Below are 21,361 nucleotides of genomic sequence, written 5' to 3'. Positions count from 1 at the left end.
GGGAGCAGTCCTTGTCTGCCCCGGGACCTGGGCCCCAGCTCCTTGTGAGCTCCAGGGTCTGTGCTTTTCCAAGACCGAGCCCTGCCGTTCCTGGGAAAGGACGAGGGCTCCTCTAGGACTCCTCTGCCGGGTCTGAGAAATAGAGGCCGTGTGCACCCTTGCTCCATCCATCGGCCTCAGGGCTGGAGCCATCTCCAGCTTCCTCTTTTCTGTTCTTTTTCATCTACTATCACTGACCCAACTCTAAACCTATGTGGCCGATAGGAGTGTGTTCTGGCAATTCGGGAAACATTGAGTTGCCTAGGGTGTTGATGAAAAGACCTTTGAAAGACTTTAACTTAGAGCCTTAAGTAGCAAGAGTGATTCTCCGGATGTTGGGGATTGTGTCTGAGTGCCGTGAGGGCTTTCTCGAAACCACACTGCTCCGGACGTGGGCCAGGGGTGGATGTGGGCTGAGGCTGGTGCTGGTGTGTGGAGCCTGTGCTGGGCTTTCAATTCTGCTGGTGTGAATTCATCCTGAGCTTGCAAACAGACCAGTGACCCCATTGTCTGTCTACTGCCCTCGGCGAGGGGCCAGCTTGCCTTTTCTAAGCTCTTGCATATTTGTCATTTTTCTCTCCCCAGTCACTTGACTGGACTCTGTTAAAGGGGCAGAGCTGGTACTGGGCGTGGGAAGGGGTGGCCCGCTGGATGCCCTACCCTGGTTCCGAGAGTTGTGCCCCCACAGTGCCTTGGCCCTGCTTTCATAACAGGTGAGCCATGGGACTAGGGAGGCGTCTGGCAGAGCAGTAGGCTGGGCCAGGGGGTGGGGGAGAGGGGACACAGGGATCTGGGGACAGGGCTCCTCCCAGGTTGACAATCTGGGTCCCATGTTGAATTTCCTCCCAGGCATCCCAGGGCTGCTTTGGTGGCATTGTTTAAATCCTGGGTCTTGGTTCCATTCTGATGGGGGTGGATGGGTTGGTCCATCTCCTGGGAGGCCTGAGCAGCCTCAGTGCTCTGGGTGACTGGGCAGGTCAGTTATTTCCTTCTCCTGAGAGGAGATGGCAAAGTGTATTGTAGTGGTGAAGGCATGGCCTTGGGAGTCTAGGTCTGGGTCCTCCCTCTGATTCACTGAGTTCCTTCATCTCTCTGAGCTCAGGTTCCTCATCGACAAAATAACGATTCATCCTGTGTCCCAGGAACTTTCCCAGGTGCTGTGACTATGTGAGTGAAAAGACCAAGCCCTTCGGGCTGGCCCTGTGGCTTAGTGGTTAAGTGCGTGCACTCCGCTGCTGGCGGCCTGGGTTTGGATCCCCGGCGCGCACCGATGCACCGCTTCTCCGGCCATGCTGTGGTGGCGTCCCACATAAAGTGGTGGGAGATGGGCACGGACATTAGCTCAGGGCCAGTCTTCCTTGGCAAAAAGAGGAGGATTGGCGTGGATGTTAGCTCAGGGCTGATCTTTCTCGCAAAAAAAAAAAAAAGACCAAGCCCCTGATGGTATGGAATGTACTTTCCAGTGGGGAATAAAGAGCCCATCAATATATAACTCTGAGGGTAGTGCTGAGGGTTCTGAAGTGGACTACAGCTGCCCGAGGAATTAACATGGGGCACTAGTTTAGAAATTGTGATCAGGGAGGGCCTGGGGAGGTGATTTTGCACAGAGACTGGCATGAAGTGCAAGAGCTGTGAGGTGGACTTGAGGAAGAACATTGAGGCAAAGGAAACAGCGAGTGCAAAGGTCCTGAGGTGCACGCAAGTTACTTGTGGCTGGAGGACAGCCTGGAGCCCCATGTGGCTGGAGTGGAGTGAGGAGTGGGAGTGTATGAAGGAAGGTGAAGAGGCAGCCAAAGGCCAGATTATGTTGGGTCTTGCAGGCCATGGTGTGGAGTTTGGAGTTTACTTTGAGTATGATAAGAAATCTTGCAGTAAGAAGCTTTTGGAGAGATTTGAGCAAAGGAGTGGCAGGGTCTGACTTAACGTTTTTAAGAACTTCCTTCTTCCTGCTGTGTGGAGAAGGGACCATGAGGAGCCAGAGAGGGGAGATCCAGGAAGAGGGGGTACAGGAGGCCAGTGAGGGATAGTGGTGGCCTGGACGAGGGTAGTGGTAGGAGAAATGGTGGTGTATTCAGGATATATTTTAAAAGTAGAGTCAACAGGATTTGCTGACGTGTTGTATGTGGAGTATGTCTGTGTGTGGGGGTGGGTAGTGAGGAAGACCCCAGGGTTTTTGACCTGAGCATCCAGAGGATGGAGGTGCCGTCGGCTGAGATGGGGACGGCTGCAGGTGGGGCGGGCTTGGGAGCTGCACCATTTGACATTCTACCAGAAGTGGATGAGGGGTCCCATTTCTCCACATCCTTGCTAACGCTTGTTGTCTGCCTTTTTGATCCAGCCATCCTAGTGGCTGTAAAGTGGTATCTCATTGTGGTTTTGATTTGTTTCCATAACGACTGATGATGTTGAGCATCTTTTCATGTTGTTGACCATTCGTCTATCTTATTTGGAAAAACGTCTTTTCAAGTTCTTAGCCCATTTTAAAACTTAGATTGTTTGACGTTTTATTATTATTAAGTTGTGTTATTTATATATTCCAGATACCAGTCCCTTACCAGATATATGACTTGCAGATACTTTCTCCCGTTCTGTGGGTTACCTTTCCACTGTTTTTTTTTCCTTGGCTGTGGTTTCACTGGGTAGTAGGTAGGGAAAGTGGGAATCTCGTTCATCCATTCATGCACATCACGAATTAGATGATGAAGCATTTGGCTACCTTAAGAGAGTCATAGTTACTCCAGCTGTTTACCCGCGCTTCATTGAATTTCTTCACTTTGACGTTCAGGGCACTGGGCAGAAATCACGTCGCGTCAAAACGTGCCGTGGGCCTTCACAATGCACTTTTTGGATAGTATCCTTTGAGGCATAAAAGTTTTTAGCTTTGGGGGATGGCTCGGAGGCATAGCGGTTAAGTGCACGTGCTCCACTGCTGGCGGCCTGGGTTTGGATCCTGGGCGTACACCGATGCACCGATGCACCGCTTGTCAAGCCGTGCTGTGGCAGCATCCCATATAAAGTGGAGGAAGATGGGCATGGATGTTAGCCCAGGGCCAGTCTTCCTCAGCAAAAAAAAAAAAAAGAGGAAGATTGGCATGGATGTTAGCTCAGGGCTGATTTTCCTCACACACACAAAAAAAGTTTTTAACTTTGATAAAGCCTAATTTATCTATTTTTTCTTTTGTTGCTTGTGCTTTAGGTGTCACATATAAGAAACCATTTCCTAACCCGAGGTCATGAAGATTTACCCCTGTTTTCTTCTAAGAGTTTTATAACTTTAGCTCTTATATTTAGGTCATTGGTCCGTTTTGAGTTAATTTTAATATATAGTGCAAGGTAGAGCTCCAACTTCGTCCTTTACATGTGAATATCCGGTTGTCCTTGCACCATTTGTCCAGTTCTTTTCCATTGAGTTGTCGTGGCACCCTCATCAAAATTTAATTGACCATGGGCTGGCCCCGTGGCGCAGTGGTTAAGTGCGCGCGCTCCACTGCTGGCGCCCTGGGTTCGGAACCCCGGGTGCGCACCCATGCACCGCTTGTCAGGCCGTGCTGTGGCAGCGTCCCACATAAAGTGGAGGAAGATGGGCATGGATGTTAGCCCAGGGCCAGTCTTCCTCAGCCAAAAGAGGAGGATTGGCATGGATGTTAGTTCAGGGCTGATCTTCCTCACAAAAAACAAACAAACAAAAATTTTAATTGACCGTAAATGGGAGGGTTCATTTCTGAACTCTCAATTCTGTTCTATTGATCCATATGTCTATCCTTATGCCAATTCCACTCAGTCTTTTTTACTGTAGCTTTGTAGTAAGTTTTGAAATCTAAAAGTGTGAGTCCAACTTTATTCTTCTTTCTCAGGATTATTTTGGCTTTCTGGATCCTTTGTGTTTCCATATGAATTTTAGGAGCAACTTGTCAATTTCTACAAAAAAGGCAGCTGGAATTTTTATAGAGATTGTGTTGAATTTCTTTCCATGATGTTTTGAACAATGATATTTTATACTTTTTAGAGTATAAATTTTGTGAGGAAGATCAGCCCTGAGCCAACATCCATGCCAAGCCACCTCTTTTTTTTTTTTTTTTTTGCCGAGGAAGACTGGCCCTGAGACAAAATCCATGCCAATCTTCCTCCACTTTATGTGGGATGCCGCCACAGCATGGCCTGACAAGCAGTGCTTCGGTACACACCCGGGTCACCAGCAGTGGAGGCGCACACTTAACCGCTACACCACGTGGCCAACTGTAGAGTATAAATTTTGTACTTCATTTGTTAAATTTATTCCTAAGTATTTTATTATTTTTGATGCTATTGTAAATGAAATTGTTTTCTTAGTTTCATTTTGAGATTGTTCATTGCTAGTGTATATAGATACAAATGATTTTTGTATATTCATCTTATACCCTGCGACTTTAACTTATTAGTTGTAATAGCTTTTTAGTGACTTCCTTAGGATTTTCTATATTTTCTAAGATCCATGTCATCTATAAATATACAGGCATACCTTCTTTAATTGCACTTTGCTTTATTACGCTTTGCAGATATTGCATTTTTTACAAATTGGAGGTTTGTGGTAACCCTGCATTGAGCAAGTCTATTGGTGCCATCTTTCCAATAGCGTTTGCTCGCTTAATTTTTTAATTGATATGTACATTGTGTTTTTAGACATAATGCTGTTGCACACTTAATAGACTACAGTATAGTGTAAACATAACTTTTATATATGCTGGAAAGCCAAAAAATTTGTGTGACTCTTTGTATTGTGATATTCACTTTATTGTGATATTTGCTTTATCACAGTGATCTGGAATCAAACCCACAATATCTCTGAGGTATGCCTGTAGTTTTACTTCTTCCTTTTATTTCTTTTTCTTGCCTAATTGCCCTGGATAGAACCTTCAAAAAAATATTGAATAGAAATCGTGAGAGTGGATATCCTTTTCTTGTTCCTAATCTTGAAGGGAGAGAGGTTTCAGTTTTCACCATTAAGTATGGTAATAGCTGTGGGTTTTTAGTAAATGCCTTTTATCAGATTGAGGAAGTTCCCTTCTATTCCTAGTGTGTTGAGTGTTTTTAACATAAGACATCTTGAATTTTGTCAGATGTGTTTTCTGTGTCTGTTCAGATAATTATCTGGTTTTTCTTCTTTTTTCTATTGATATGATATATTAAATTAATTGGTTTTCGGATGTTAAACCAACCTTGCATTCCTGGGACAAATCTCACTTAGAGTCTATAATCCTTTTTATTTGTTGCTGTATTCAGTTTGCTAGTACCTTGTTGAGTATTTTTTGCATAGCATAGGTATTATGAATATCTATATTTGTAAGACATACAGGTCTGCAGTTCTCTTTTCTTGTGATAGCTTCCTGTGCTTTTGGCTGTCTTTATCTTTTAATGCGTCAGAGAGTGTGGAACAGGAGAGAATGACCAGCTTCTCCCCTCCTGTGCTCACCTGCATCTGGTGGGAAAGGACAGACGAAGCCCTGAGCCCAAGTCCAGACAGTGTCAGTAGACGTACCAATGGGGTGGACACTCCTCATCTGTAAAATGGGATAGGAAACCTAGCTAACGGCCTGGAGGCAGTGGGCCGGGCCTGCTGGCTTCTTTGTGGTGTCTTCCTGTTCTGAGCCCTGTGGTTCCAGGACAGTGAGAGCACCCAAGGGAGTCGCCACATGCTGGCCTTTAAATGGGAGAAGGAGGGACCATGAGGATCAACCTCTTGAGTCCCCTCCTGGTTCTAAAGCTCTAAGAGCTCCAATCATGATAACTAACTGAGCAGGTCACCCTCCCTGGTAGATAACTGGCCCAGATTTCATGGAGAAGAGGAGAGGGGAAAGCAGAGTCCTTGCCTGGAGGCCTGCCAAGTTCATGGTCAGACCCTTGTTAAGTGATGAGTACTAGGCCAGCCGATGATAAAGGTAGGTCAGAGAATGCTTTAGAAGAGCCTGCCCCCTCTCAGGCCCCAAAAGAAGGCTGGTCTCTGTGGTGAGGCCTGGAAAACAGCAAGTCCTTTGGGAACAAAACAGGGCCATGGATGGGCAGCAGCTCTGTGGGCCCTTGCCACACCGGATCCCCAGCCTTCCCCACCCCAGCCAAGGATGGGGCGACCAGCTGGCAGTGTGGCACGAGTGGCAAATCCTCTGCTTCAGGTGTCTTGTTAAATAATCATGCGAGTCCCTGTGTGACCTTGAGGAGGTTCCTTCCTCCCTAGCTTTCAGAGTGTGGTTCAGGTACCAGGCAAGCTGCAGTGTCAGAAGCCTGAGCCCCTGGGTCTGGGCTCCTCCAAGGAGCCAACGGCCGTTCCTCTGCACACTCACCATTCCCTCCTGGGGCAGCCTGTGCTATTTTTGTGCCTGCAGCTCAGTACAGAGGCCCAAGGTCCCTGTGAGAAAGCCCACGAGGCAGGCAAGGAAAGAAGTGAGTGGGCTGCCACTGTTCATTGCAGCCGAGGCATCTTTTGCTGACAAGTCCCCTTTCACGGTCTCCCTCCGGCCCCCTCCTGATTAGCAAGCTGGGGAGGCGGCACTTGGGAAAAGCCAGCATCTGTTAGGTAACCAGCTCAGCTGCCATCCAGGGTATGATGTAATCTTGGATTCTGTGGTTGCTAGGAAAATTCTGCCTGCAGTGATATTGCGTGGTCCTAGGACTAAGGCAAGAACAGAATGTTCCTGAGAAGACAGGGGAAGGATTTGTAAGGCTTCCCAAGCAAAGGAGCCCCGTCCCATGAAGTCAGACGATTTGAGCTCCCTTCTAGAGGCTTGTTGCCCTTTTCAGGAATAGAGGTTATGCTGATAACAGCAGAACCCCAGCAAGGCAGGTTGGGTGCATGTGCAGGGTTAGTTCCATTGGCAGCACCTTGGCGCTCTGGTGCCAAATTGAAGACACGTCTCTGTAATGTTACATCCTGGTGCATGGGCCCTCCTGCAGCACCCATGGCTGGGAGCCTCCTCTGCTCCGCCGTGTGGCAGGGCAGTTAGGAAGGAGATCAATAGGAGGCTGCCACTGTGATGGGGAGACTCCTCTGTGGTGTGGACGAAGATGGCCAACGCCAGGTGTGGGTGGGCAGAATCCTGCCCTCTCCCCAGCTCCATTTCACATGCCAGAAGCTCCACTGAGCACCACCCACACCGGCCCACCCTTCAGTGGCCTTTCCTGTGTCTGCCATTCCAGTCCTCCCCTCCCGGGGAGAATTCCTCCAGAAGTACTGAAGAGAAGTATGTCAGAAAAGCCGCAGGCAGCCAACTGTTATCGTTCAGGGCACAACCAAGAACCGTCCTTAGAGAAAGGGGAGAAAGCAGCAGGACCCAGTGAGGGCCAGGGCAGCAGGGTGGGACCGCTGGTCACCTCACCTGCCCTGCAGAGTCTGCCGGCTCAGTCAGCTCCTTCCCTCCCCAGCAGCTTTGGGTGGGGGAGGCAGGTCAGTCTTTCGAGCTCTTTCCCTCCTCTCTCCTGCTTTTTCTGGCTGCATGTCAGAGCCTGTCTTATGGAAAACAAGACAAAGGAAGTGATTTCATGAGTGCCTGGACCAGAATCTCAAATCCATGATTAAAAATAACAATAATAAAGATTATGGCCATTATCTGTCTCCACAGGAGCCAGGCCAACTGCAGGCTGGAAATGGGCCTGGCCCTGCTCCTTTGAGCAGGTGTTGCGTTTGGGCAGAGAGGAATGGCTATTGGGAATCATAATGAGCAAGATCCTCCAAAGGGATCAAGACAAGAGTCTTAAGAAGCAAGAGGGAGGTTCCCAAGGGCCTTGGCTTTGGTGACCTTGGAGCAAGGCTGGGAGCAGAGCCCTGCTCCAGGACCCGCAGCCCTGGGTTCTTGCCGTGCTCACTGCTTAGCTGTGTAGCCTTGAGCAAGCCTCTGAGCCTTGCCCCTGCAGCCCGCAGCACTGCAGCGAGGTTGCTGGCATGTCTCCTGGCCAGGCTGTGGGGAGGCCCAGAGGGGAGGTGGGCTTCCTTGAAAGCACTTTGCACTCAGAAAGCACCATGCTACGGTGGACTGATGCTGCAACTGGGGGCTGCAGCCTCCTTGCCCTGTGCCAGATGGCAGCTCGATGCCGGAGGCCCATCCAGCAGTTCTTTTCCCCTGGTCCGCAGGTGCAGAGGATGTGGTGATGGCGTTTTCCAGGTCGGAGACGGAGGACCGGAGGCAGTAGCTGCAAACCCCTTGGAACACCCTGGAAGCTGGCAAGGGCCAAGAGATCTGTGTGGACCTCGGCCAGCTGAGTGGCAGCAGATCACCTTCCCCGTCCCCCACCCCCCACTCCACCCCATCCACCCCACCTCCTGGCCACTCGGTGGGGCTGGCATCGCGGGAGACACCAGTGATGCAGTTACGATTGGCTTAAAGGGATGGACTCATGATTGGCTGCAGGAAGAAACCTTTTTATTTTTAAATCGACCAACGGAAACCTTTTATTTTTATTTCTGACTCTTATTTTTTTAAAAATTTGCGCCTCGGTATACAGCTTCTTAGGAAGCTCTCCGAGCTCTGGTGCTTTATTTAGGTCACTTTTTAGGAATGTGAAGAGGTCCGATTGGCTGCTTAAACTGGAAAAGGATTTTGATTGGCTGGCTAATGGGAAACGGTTTTTTTCTTTGATTGGCTGCAGGTGTTCTGCTGATAACAACAGCTTCTCTCTTTGAATGCTGAAAACAGGGTTTGGGACATTGGTTATGTTTGACTTGAAAAAAAAAAAAAGAAAGAAAGAAACCAAGTGTGCTCTGCAATATTTATTACACACAGAGCTTGCTGCTGCTTTCCCATGTTGGTTTGTGTTTGATTTGATTGGCTTTCCGTATGTGTGTCTGGTTTCCCATTGGCTCACTCATGACTCCCGTTGCCATGGGCTCCCCCCCACTTTGCTGCGTGCAGTCCCCCTCCAGCCGGGGGATCCACCTGGAGAGCCGAGCGCCTTTGCTTTAATGACCACACCTGGCTCCACCAGCAAGGGGGCCTCGAGGACCCCACGCAGGGTCAAAGCTGGAAAACAGGGCCCCGAGGAGGTTTGCGCTCTGCTGAAGAGCAGCCCAGAGCTTAGAGTTGACCATTAGCCAGGATTTATGTCCATCACTTCCATGAGCTGGCAACCGGCCAGCTTCCCTTGGCGAGAGTGGAATTGCTCAAACGCTGTCCGGGCCTCTCTGGCCTCCCCAGGCTGAGCAGAGGAGCGCTGCACTGGGCAGCTCTGTCCCCTCAGCCATTCCCTCCCTATCCTGCTTCCTGAGGCCTCATCTGGGGGCTCCTGTAAAGGGCAGGAGCTGCTCCCAGCTGCAAGACCCCACAATGTAGCAGAAGTCTGCCTGGGAGCCCGGAATCCACACAGAGGCCCTGGCTGCCTCACAAGGCCCAGGAGGCCTTAGGCTCCAAGCACCCACCCATGACCTCCCTCAGCCGGGCCCCCGAGGTGTCTGCCGCTGGGGCAGTAGGTCCTGGCAGCACTGAGAGTTCTCTTGTCCAAGGCCCGTGCCCCTCACTGCACTTGCCCCTCACTGCACTGCCTTCAGAAGGGTCTCTCTCCATGTCAGCCTGAAAGTGACAGCATCGTTATTTGTGAAGTGCCCACTGGGGACCCTGGCTGGGCCTTCACTGAGCAAGTCCCACCAGGCTGGCCCTCAACCCCGGCCCCCAGAAACACATTGCAGAGCAGTGGTCTTTGAAGGGCTACAGCAACCCCAAGTCTTCCACCTGCCCCCCTTCTTCTCCTGGAGGCGGTTCACCCTTCTCCCTGCCTCTCTCACAGGGGTGGAATCTGGGTGGGGAGTTGGAGAAAGAGGCAGGCCTCGGAGGGAAGCCTCTCCCCTCCCCCCTTGAAGAAGTAGATGGCTGAGGCCCCCTTCTTGCCCCTGGTACCCAGAGCCAGGAGAAGACTCTCAGAACCAAATTTCCCCCTTCTCAGGACTTGGGGCTATTGTGGAGCACAGGAGCTAAATGCTGACATGTTCTATACCCGAGCCCTGGAGAGAGCCTCGTGGTCAGTGGGCAGTTCACGCTGTGCCCTGAGCATTGTCTGAGCCTCATCCCAGGAAGAGGAGTCGAATGTCATGGCCCAAATACCTGTGTCCTCCTCCACATACCTGTGGCCCTGGTTAGCTGACCGTTAGCCTGCAAAGGCCACTGATCCCCAGGGGACGAGGACTGTGGGTACCCCAGCAGGGGCCTGAGAGCATCTTCCTTCAGGAGAAGCAGTGCGTGTGTGCACATGCATGCACACACACACACACACATGCACACTCACTCCCACTCAGTGGCCTGCAGCTCTAGCTGAGCCCCTGGGGAAAGGTGAGTTTTTTCAGTCCCCTCCCCCCCAGGCTGTAACATCTGTTATCAAGTGTCCATGCTGCCTGCTGCCCCTTCTCTTTGTACCTGTAGCTCCCCTGAAGCGTCCGTGTCCTGGCCGATGGTGTATTCTCTGCGCCAGCCTGTCCTTGTCAAGGTCATGGGCCTCCCTCTTGTAACAGTGATGGCCCTGATCTGTCTCATCTTCTGAAGGAGAAAAGTGAAAGCGTTGCTGTGGCTTCATATTTCAACTAAAAATATATCTGTTGAGAAAGAAATTAACAATAAAGATTTTTAATAGCTTGGTGCATGAGCTGAGTTATCTCCCATGGGGTTGGGTACATTCTCTGATTTCCTCACATCACGTGGGCTCTGCTGCTGGGGCCCTTCCTCCCCAAGGAGGCACTGCAAGGAGGCACAAAAACCCCATGTTCGCTAGTTTAATTGCCTGTGATCTGGAGTGGAGCTCGGGGTTTGGAAGAATTTCCAGATCTACCCAGCCCAGCTGACAGATCCATAAGAATGTTGAGCCCTTTTGTGACCTGGAGATTCCAAATATCATGCTAGATTGGGCTGAGGTCAGTAATCATCAGAGGTAACCTCACCCCTCCATGCTTTTGAGCAGATACTCAGTACCCCGTAAGGGTGTGGGGACCCTTCCCTCCTAGACGCCCCAACATCCTGTGTGATGGCAGTGGTCTTAGAAGGGTTGTAACAAAAGTCTGAACAGAATATCTGTCTCTTCCATCATCCCAGAAATGGAAGATTGATTGGTATTCAGCTATATATTCAAGTTTCGAAGCTGAGATGATTTTTGCTTTAGGAATTTTTGCTTTGGAAGCATTTTCTAGAATTTTTCATTTCCACCCTTCATCATCCCATTTTAGGTCTTGGTTTTGTTTTTGCTGCTTATATGGACTCACTGCTTCTATTTCCTTTTCAAAGAGTTTCACTTGGTCCTAAATGCTATGGGGTTTATAGAATACAGGGACGGACAGCCCAATTGACATCATTAAATCTTAGTGTTGGAAGAGATATTGGAGGTTGTCTAGCAGCCCGTGCAGTGGCCAGGTGTGTGAGTCCCCTCAGAAACATCTCTGAAAAGGGCTTGTCTGGATGTTGCTTGAATTCTCTCCAGGACTGGGGAACTCACTACCTCACAAGATAGCCCATTCCACCTTCAGGTAGTTTATGTTCGTTCTTATATTGAGTTGGCCTGCCTTTCTCTATAATTTCCTTTTCCAGGAAGGAGTTTATAGTTATGGGGAGAAAGACAAAAAAAAAAGACAGCCGTGTTAGCCAAAAATTAAACAGAGACACATAGCAAGGGCCCAGATCAGGTAAATTATGTGTAGAATCCCCCCCTACACACACACACGGTGTTCTGAGTGGTACTGTTGGTAACTAACCTTGGAGTTAATCCGATCTTCTAAACTGGGCCATTGAGCAGCGGGAGAGGCTGGCTGGCCCTGGTCCCACCTGCCCAGTCCCCAGCACAGAGCCTGGAACTGGAGCTTGGAGGGAGAAGTCTTCCCAGAGCTGTCTAACTCGGGTCTCTAATGGGAGTTAGGCCACGCCAGAGAGATGAGTCGGACACTTAAGCAGGCGAAGGAAAAACCTTTGGGGGCAGTGCTGGGTCTTTCAAGGTCCCTCAGCCCACACAGCAGACAACCTTCTGGGTACAGGTGCATGCAGCCCTTAATGAACGTAGGTGTGGGACTGGGACTGCTGAGGCCAGAGACAGCTGGGGGCCAGGCTGAGCCTGGGGGAGGCAGGGCACCCTGCCTTTTGTTGGTGTTTCCCAGCCCTGGGGAGAGGGTGGTTGAGAATGAATGAAGCGCTTCTCCCTGTCCCCACAGGTGAGTAAGCCTAAGCCGCTGTGAGAATCCAGGCTGCTCAGCCTTTGAAGGGGCCCCTTTGTAGCAGGGAAAACAATCCCTCCATGGCACCTGTTTCAGTGGAGGGGCAGGAGCCAGCTTCCGGAGCAGGGGAGCTCCGTGGGCCCCAGGGGACCCCACCGCTACCCACCTGCCCAGGCTTGGTGGGCAGGTCCTCTCTCTCTCTCTTGCTGTTGCTCATGGGCATCCACGCCTTTCCCCAGGATGAAATAGGCCCAGACTAACCTGAAGCCATGTTTAGAAAACTCTTCTCTGTCCAGTGAAGGAAATTTCTCTTCTGGGGCAACGACTGGGTGTTTAGGAGATTTGGGGGACTTGGGGACCATAGCTGCTAGTCCTAATTTAGAGAAAGTCCTCTTCAGAAGACAAGGGCAGTGAAATGCTTTCTGAATATCAGCCCATGCCTTGCCTTCGTTTTCTCCTTAACCTTGGAACTGCCCCCACACGGATGGTTTCCCAGAGCGCCCTGCCAGTCCTGCCCAGCAGGGAAGTCAGGAGAGCTGTTTGCTGGAGCTGAGCCTTGCCCTGCCTGCCCGCCCTGCCTGGCCTCTTCCTGAGTCCCCAGGGAAGGAGCAGAGTGTGCAACAGGTGGCTGCCCTGTTTACACACCTATGGGAGCCCCACCCTACTTGCAAAGCCCCAGGAGGTGACTTCAGACCCAGAGCCTCTGAGGGTTTCCACCTCCTGGCCCTTGGCCTTGGCCCTGGAAGGAGGTGGGTTTTCACAAACATCTTTTATGCAGGTGTCTCCCTTGTCTCAGTCTTTTGTGTGTGTGTGTGAGAAAGATCAGCCCTGAACTAACATCCATGCCAATCCTCCTCTTTTTTCTGAGGAAGACTGGCCTCAGAATTTTTATTTGGGACGCCGCCACAGCATGGCCTGACAAATGGTGTGTCGGTGTGCGCCCAGGATCCGAACCTGGACCGCCAGCAGTGGAGCGCACACACACTTAACCACTACTCCACAGAGCCGACCGTTGTCCCAGTCTTAATAACGCAGCGACTATGTGTTGGGTGCTACCTGTGTGCAGGTGCGCAGCACTGTGTATACACCATCTTCAGTCCTATGAGGTAGGTATGTTATTATCCCCATTTTACAGATGATGAAATGGGGGTTACATAGTTTGCTGAAGGTACAGCCAGAACTCAGACCCAGGTTGTCTGACCCCAGGCACCATGTTTGTAGCCACTACTTCCAGCTTTGACAGGGGCAGGTTGGGGTGGGGAGTACATCTTTTGTCACCGGCTTGCTCAGTACCCTCTTGGCCAGGCAGTTCTGTGACCCCAGGGCCAGTCTGGTGTTTGCTGTTGTTCTCCAATCCTTTTGTCCGGCTGCAGTAAGTTGTTAACAAGTATTTGGCAGGTGAGTTGACCCCATGTGGGGTCCTCAAGCCGTCCCTCACCTCCAGGATGAAGCCACTGCCTTTCTGGCCTGGGCAGCTGGTCTTCCACCAACTCAAGATGCCCCAGCTTTTCCCCTGAGCCAGCCATTGGCCTTTGTAACTCCTGCTCCTCGCCTGTCCCCACGCTAATGCCTCCTTGTGTGTACCTGGCAGTTCTCCAGGCTAAGCTGGTTTTTCTAGAATAAGTTCCTCTTCTACTTTGCCCTGCCTATTCCTGTTCACAGCCACTGGCCAGCATCTGGCAGTCCACCCTTGAAGCACACCTGTCCCCAAGTGAGGTCAGCCAAAGAGCTCAGAATTTGGGGATCACAGGCCAAGGTTGGAGCCCTGCCTCCCTACTATGACCTCTGTACCCTTGGGCAGGTCTCAGCCTTAATTATCTCATCTATAAAATGGGAATAGGGGCCGGCCCGGTGGCATAGTGGTTAAGTTGGCACGCTCCGCTTTGGTGGCCTGGGGTTGGTGGGTTTGGATCCTGGGCACAGACCTATACACTGCTCATCAAACCATGCTGTTGTGGCATCCTATATACAAAAATAGAGGAAGATTGGTAACAGATGTTAGATTAGGGCCAATCTTCCTCACCAAATAAATAAATGAAATGAGGATGATAATAAAAACAATTGTACCTTTGACAAACTCTGCAACAAAATCCTTTGAAACCAATAAAGCCCTGGACAAACATTATTCTCTCTTGACCTTGGTTTATACTGTTTACTCTCACAGTATAAATCTTTATGTCCATGTAGTTGGAGGCTGGGAGACAGCGAGAACTCTGGAGGCCGGCTGGTGGAATTGAAGGCTGGATCTGCCACTTGGCAGCTGTGTGACTTGGGGCAAATTATCCAACTTATTGGAAAAATGGAAAAAACAAGAGCATCTATCCCATAAGGCTGTTGCTGAGAATTAATGAGATAATGCACGTGACAAGTTTAACAGAGTGACCTGCCCACAGTGGGGGTCCCACATATGGTCATCATTAAGTCCCCATGCCAGTGTCCCCCGCCCCCACCCTCTCTGCTTATAAGTCATTCAGAGCAAGGCCTTGTCTGCAGCTCCTGGTGGGGAGGAGCGTGGCCCCGGGTCCAATCAGGTGCTTGTTAAACGCTTTTTTGATGAGGATGAAAGAGCTGAGATGATCCCTTGATAGAAGCAAAGCAAGAGCTGCCTCCTGCTCCCCACCCCCACCCTGGACTGCTCCCGCTGCTAAGGAGCTTTGGTGGGGGAAGGGCATTAATTGGAGCCGTCCCTCCAATAATAGGAGCCTCCCGGAACCTGCAGAGCTGACGGGGGTCCCCAAGATGGACCTTGTCAGGGCTGGACAGGCAGAGAGGGGCCTCGCAGAGCCTGAGGGTGGGAGTCCTATCTTCCAGGGACCCTCCTGCTCACTAGCTCGTGCCTAAACTCCAAATAGAATCAGAGCCAGCCAGAGAGGGGATAAAATTAAATCCTTGATCATGATCAAGTGGTTAAAAAAAAACCGTCACAGCCAGAGGCTCCTTCCCACTGCAGCCAGCTCTGCTACAGAACAAACAGGAGGAGGACGGGAGCCGCTGTGCCCCAGCACTGAGCACCCAGTACCCCTTCCTCCCCGCCCCTCCTCCTGCCCCCTCCCAGGTCGCAGATCCCAGGCCCCAGGGCCCAAGGGGGTCCCCCCTGCACCGAGACTTGAAGAGTGGGACAAAGTGTTACCGCCCAACATGGAGCCTTCTGCTGGCCACAAAACATGCCAATAGTCAAGAGGCAAGGTGGTAGGAGAAAAAGGACTTTTTATTACAGCTTGCTAGCAAGAGGGAAGATGGCCGACTCCTGTCCAAAAGAACCAGCTTAAGGGGGCACGAGATCTTGCAGCAGTTATAGAGGCCATTGGGTTATTGGGGAGGGGGTTACGAATGTTGACCTTCTGGTGTTACAGACTGGGAGTGCCACACCAGATCTTTCAGTTTTCACTGATGATGGCTATCAGCATAGACTCTCTATTTAACGGGGTCATCACATTCCTAAGAAACTCAAAAGAACAAAGTTATCATCTTATTGCAGCTGGGAGGTACATGCACAAGCAGGGGTCGTAAAATCTACGGAGCAGTTAGATCCCCTGGAGGGTGCAGATCCAGCTGGGTTAGTTTGTCAGAGGTCATTCAATGTTACAATAGCATTTTTCTTTTCTACAATATGGCTTCCCTTATGTCAACCTTGTCTTGAGCCAGTATCAAAAGCCCCTGTCTGCCTCAGGGCGAGGCGGTGGCTACTGTCGGGGGAGGCCTCCCTGGACTCTGGGCTCAGAGCTGCACAGATTGGGTTCGAATCCAGGATCTGCCTGTTACAAGCTGTGTGATGTGGGCAAGTCAGTCAATGTTTCCAAGCCTGTTTCTCAATCTGGAACATGGGAACAAAAATGATGCCCACCTCATGGGTTGTTGTCTGGATTCAGTGGGTGAACACCGGCACTGGCATGCCTGCCTGGAGTCAGGCAATAGGGCATAGTCTCCTTTTGTTGTCTCCGTGCACTAGCAACTTGAAGCCTGGGGCTGAGTGGGGCTGCCCCTAACCTTTGACCTCCCGTGAGGCAGGAGCCGGGCTCTTCTGAACAGGCCGTGGGTCTGGGTGGGCTGCGGCTGGAGACAGCTGGGTGTGGGAGGGGCACACAAGCTGAGATGCCGGCCTTGGTGCTGGGTCTCCCAGGCCTGGCTCAGGCACCATCTGTGCCCCGTCCCAGCCTCACCACCACCATCTGCAGACCAGGGAGAGTACCTCTCCTCACCTGCAGCCTGGCCTGCTCCGAGGTGGCACCTGAGGGAGAGCGCGGTGGCTGAGCTGCTGGCACCTGGCAGGGCAGAGCCTGCGGTGCGGGCGGGTGGCCAGGCACAAGGAGGGGGACTGAGGTGTACCTTGGCCAGGGAGCCAGGATGCAGAGAGAGGAAACAATGAGGCGGTAAAAATAGCCCTTTGTTTACCGTAGGCCACACATCCTCACGTGTCCTTGTGTGAAAGAAAATACTGACCACCCTGGGGAGCCAGAGCCACAAGACCAGGTCCAGGTGTGGTGGAATGAGCTGAGCTGTGCCTGGGGAAGGGGTCTGGCGGAGGGGGGAGGCGTGACAGGTCCCAGGTGGGGCCAGCCTCACCTGCGGCTGTTTCCACAGATCCTTCTACCCCCTGCAGTGCCCAAAGCAGCGTCCACTGGGCCTCACTGGACTGAGTCAACCACTTCTGGCCAGGCCTATTGTGTAGCCACCTCTGTGCTCCCTCAGAAACCCTCTGCCCCACAGAGCCCAGGCCAGAGGAGGCCTGTGGCAGGCCCGGCGGGGCTGGCGGCCCGTGCCCACCCACCCCCTTCTCAGCCAGTTGCTCCTGCTGGCTTGGCCCTTGGGAACTTGTCTCGGGGGTAGGCCAGCATCCCAGGGCAAGGTGATCTGTGAATGTTTCCCTGGCTGAACCATCCCCCACACTCCATCTGGAGCTGCCGAGACTGCAGAGAAGCCATACCCTTGAGAGACGCAGCCTGGACTCTGGCACCTCAGGGTTTCTATCCGGAACCTTCCTTCGTTGCTCTCACAGGTCCTCCCAGCTCATGAAGCTTGCTTCAGAGGTGAGCCCTGAGCCGTCTGGCTGCCCCCCAAGACTTCTCCAGAGTCCTGGAGAGTTACCTGGCCCAGGAGCACCAACTGGGTCCCTGCCAGGCATTCAGCCAGTCAGGAAACATGCCCTACTGTGCACAAGCTGGGAAGGCAGTGGTGACAGGGACACAGCCCTGCGCTGCAGTCACAGAGGCTGCTGGGGCAGGCTGACTTGAAGTAGGCAACAGTGTGGTGTCCCGCAGAAAAGAAAAACTCTCGTCCTGGGGAGGTGGAGCGGGATCTGGCGGACCTAGGCCTGTGCGGGGAGCCGAGGCAGTCAGGAGGGTCCCTCGGAGCTCCTGCACTGGCTGTGGGGCCATCCTTCCCCTGCCGTGTCATGTGGCTCATGGGGGGATTAGGGCACCGTAGTGGTGGAGGCCTCCCTAGTAGCCAGCCCAGAGAGGGCAGCTGGAGGAGCCCAGGAAGCTGCTTCGGAAGGAGAACACATTTGGCGGTGATGTGTCAGGGCAAGCCCGGGAGTTCAGGCTAGAGCCTGGCGGTGGCGGGAGAGCCGGCAGCACATCAGTACCCAGCCCAGCCCGGAGCATTCCTGCTGCTGCTGCCGGATGGGCAGCTGCCAGCATTAGCTCCAGCCTGCTCTTGCCACCCCCTCCCCAGGCTGTGTGATCTATTCAGGGCCCCAAACATTTGTCCGGGGGGAGAGGAAGAGCGAGAGCGGGTGTCCTAGTCCCCTGTCCCTCCTCCAAGATGCTGGGACGATGAGCTCATGCCTGTGTGTGGAGGGCACAGAGGCTTAGGAGATTAAGCTCTTGAAGGTCATTAGGCAGAAAAGGAGGCTGGGGCAGGGTGGGGAGGGGGTGGGGCAGTGCAGAGAGAGCACTGGACCATGCGGTGCTCTCGTCCACTCTCCCATCATCCTTGGGTGATTCCACTCCATATGTCTGAGCCTCAGTTTCCCATCTGTAAAACAGGGAGTTGTGAGAGTCATTAGTGCTGCTCCCCAAATACTCCCAGCTCTCTACCTTCCAGGTATGTGGTAGGATCGTGTCCCCTTCTCCCCCTCTTTCCAGTTAAGTGCAGCCCTGACTTGGTTTGGGCAATGAAATGTGGGCAGAAGTGACGGGCCATCCCAGGTGGAAGCTTTAAGAGCAGCTTGGAAATGTTCCAGAGGAGGCTGCCCCATCAGCCTGGGTCCTGGCAGAGCCCCCGGCCAGTGCATGAGTGAGGAAGGAAGCGTGTTGTCGTTTTGTGCCCTGAGAGTCCTGGGCTTGTTTCTGCAGCATCATCGGCCTCTCCTGACCACTAGATTCCATCGGTGACCTCGAGCCTTGGAAGCCGCATGGCATTCTGACTCTTGCTGTATCAGAGAATACTCTCTTCAGCTCCCAGCCCAAGGGCTTCCCTGAAAGGTTGTGTCTGGGAGCTGCTTGCTTTTCTGAGACCTGAGAAAACACAAGTAAGGCTGCCCGGGTCCCCACCCTGGACCCTGCAAGGCAGTGGCTGTCCTTTGCCCTCAGGATACCTTCTCTGTCCCTATCGTGGGCAGCCCAAGGCCTTGGTGACCTGGCTGCTGCTAATCTCTGATCTCATCTCCTACTCTCTGCCCTGCTCTTCGCCCAGAGCCCGTGGGCCCCTTCTGTCCCTCAAACACGCTGAGCCTGCCCCCACCTCAGGGCTATGTACTTGCTGTTCCCTCCGTCTGCAATCCTTCCACATGGCTGAATCTTCAATTTTCAGATGTCAGCTCAAATGTCACCCCCTGTCTTAGTCCATGCAGGCTGCTATAACAAAACACAACAGACGGGGTGGCTTATAAACAACAGAAATTTATTTCTTGAAGTTCTGGAGGCTGGAAATCTAAGATCTGGGTGCCAGCATGGTCGGGTTCTGGTGAGAGCCCTTTTCCAGACTGCCAACTTCTCGCTGTGTGCTGTGTCCTCACACAGTGGAAGGGGCTAGGGAGCTCTGTGGGGTCTCTTTTATAAGAACACTAATCCCATTCATGAGGGCTCCACCCTCATGACCTAATCACCTCCCAAAGGCCCCGCCTCCTAATACCATCACATTGGGGGTTAGGATTTCCACGTAGGAATTTTGAGGGAGACACAAACATTCAGACTGTAGCACCCCCTCAGAGGGTCTTCACTGACCACCCTATTTTGCTTTCCACTCTCTGACAGGCTCTATCCCACTTTCCTATTTATTTCCTATCTGAAATAACCTTATTTATCAGTTTCTCTCTTTGCTTGTTTCTCTCTCGCTCCTCTCACTAGAAGGTAAGCTGGTAGGAGTAGGGACCTCATTGCTTCTTCACTGCTGTGTCCCCAATACCTGACATATTGTGGGCTCTCAATAAAGGTTTGTTAAATGAATGAATAACCTTGACCTTGAAATGCTTCTCTGCTGAGCTCTCTGTGACCCATAGGTACAGTGACCCTATTTTCTGAACTAAAATTGTTCTGACAACAAGGAAATCTGGGACCTACAGGGAGGAGGGCATCATCTCTGTTTCTCTGGCTGAGGCCTCAGGGAGTGTTTTGTTGGGGCTGGGCCCTGGCACCTGTATGGCACCCCACACCCACAGCCCTGTTGTGCCTGTCTTGGCTGGTAAATCAATTCTGGGCTAGTGAAGGGGTCTGGGGACTTGTATTGGTCAGGACTTTTTGGCTTTCAGGCAACAGAAACCCAACTCGAACTGGCTCATGTTGCTGGGGAGGCTCTGAGGGTAGCTCATAGGATTAAGGCAATTGCTGCAGGAACCAGGGCCTCAGGGACTGGAACTGGGGACTTGATGCTTCTGGAACATTCTCTCCCTCTAGGTCCATCTCTGCTTGTTTCTGCTTGATCTTGCCTTTTGGCCTCATCATCTCCTTTCAGACTGACTTTCTCCTACAGCAGAACACGCCTCCTGGCAGCTTCAGTGGAAGGAAAGGGTCTTTCTCTCAGTGCCCCGAATAATCCCAGGGCAGTCTCTGATTGGCCCTGCTTGGTTCATGTGCCACCTGTTGGACCAATCACAGTTGCTGGGGATTTAGTCATATCCCCTTCCTGTTCCTCGGGGTGGGGCAGGCTATTTCAGGTGACATCACCACCAGAGCTACGTGCAGGGGGCAAGGGTGGTGCCTAAAGAGAAGAATCCTGTGTGGCCAGGGACAAGCTGTCCACCACCTGGGTCTGCTGCTGGCTGAACCCCAGGGAGTGAGAAATCCCACGGTGACACCAACCCTGGTGCTCAGCCAGCCTGCCCTGGGGGAGGGGAAGAGCGGGGTACAAAGGGGACCTTTCTACTAAGACTGAGTTTTCTTCTTCCCCACGTAGACTGGTTTTGCCATCCTAGAGCGGCTCTGTGGTGTCATGCAGCCCTGCCTGGAATAGCAGGTGTCCCACAAAAGTAAAAGAAGGCTGTAAAATGCTGCATGCTTTATGCATTTTTTTGGAGAGTCCCAGTGTATTGAAGGTTCTGAGAAGTCCTGTGGTAAAGACATCATTTCATTCAGGTTTCCTTCATTTTTGGACCACAAAAGTCATTTAAATTTTTTAAAAATATCCCATGGAACATCCCATGAGAACTGCCACTATGGAGAAAGAGCACAAGGTGTAAAATCTGAGCTAAGTCTGAGCCCAGCTACTTACGGGTTGTGCGTGACTTCTCCAAACCTCAGTTTCCCCATCTGTAAAATGGGTGACAATACCAACCCCCATGGGGTTGATGTAAGCATGGAATGAGAACAAGTCTTTGATAAGTATCTCATAAGCTGTAAAGCACTGTGCGGATACCTGACTGTTATAACTGGTTTAACCTGGAAAACAACACATACCCTGTTTGCCTTACAAGGTGGTAACCCTCCTTCATCAGGAGTCGGGGATGATGAAGGGAAAGGAAGTGACACACCCAGGATTGGCCCAGCCAGGTGACTAATTAGAGACCAGTGCAGAGGGAAGGAGGAACTCCAGTAGCTGTGCCGTGGAGGATAAAGGCCCAGGGGCCAGAACAGAGGTGACGTGGGCAGGCAAGCCCTGGGGAAGAGGTGCACTGGCGGGAGGGAGGTGCTGGCTATTGCTGCTGATCCCTTCTGGAGACTTCTGGACAGACAGCAATGTTGGTGCCCCCTCCCCCAGCCTTCCTTGTCCCACCCGGGGAACTCTGCCTGGGACAGAGGTGGG

The 21,361-nt window shown here is 52.0% G+C and overlaps 1 protein-coding gene across 2 annotated transcripts in view; it reads left to right on the top strand.

Annotated features, from left to right (window-relative positions):
- Positions 1–10,621, top strand: part of CTNNBIP1 (catenin beta interacting protein 1) — a 48,486-nt gene extending 37,865 nt beyond the window's left edge. For both annotated transcript variants that reach the window (XM_058552849.1, XM_058552851.1), the window contains exon 5: positions 8,138–10,621. In XM_058552849.1, coding sequence (XP_058408832.1) covers positions 8,138–8,196 — 59 coding nt within the window. In that variant the 3' untranslated portion in view covers positions 8,197–10,621. The remainder of the gene's footprint in view (positions 1–8,137) is intronic.
- The last annotated feature ends 10,740 nt before the right edge of the window (positions 10,622–21,361 follow it).

The sequence above is a fragment of the Diceros bicornis genome, chromosome 13 (assembly GCF_020826845.1).
Source record: "Diceros bicornis minor isolate mBicDic1 chromosome 13, mDicBic1.mat.cur, whole genome shotgun sequence".
Taxonomy (NCBI): domain Eukaryota; kingdom Metazoa; phylum Chordata; class Mammalia; order Perissodactyla; family Rhinocerotidae; genus Diceros; species Diceros bicornis.
Note: the sequence above shows the minus strand (reverse complement) of the source record. Positions and strands in the feature narration are given on the sequence as shown.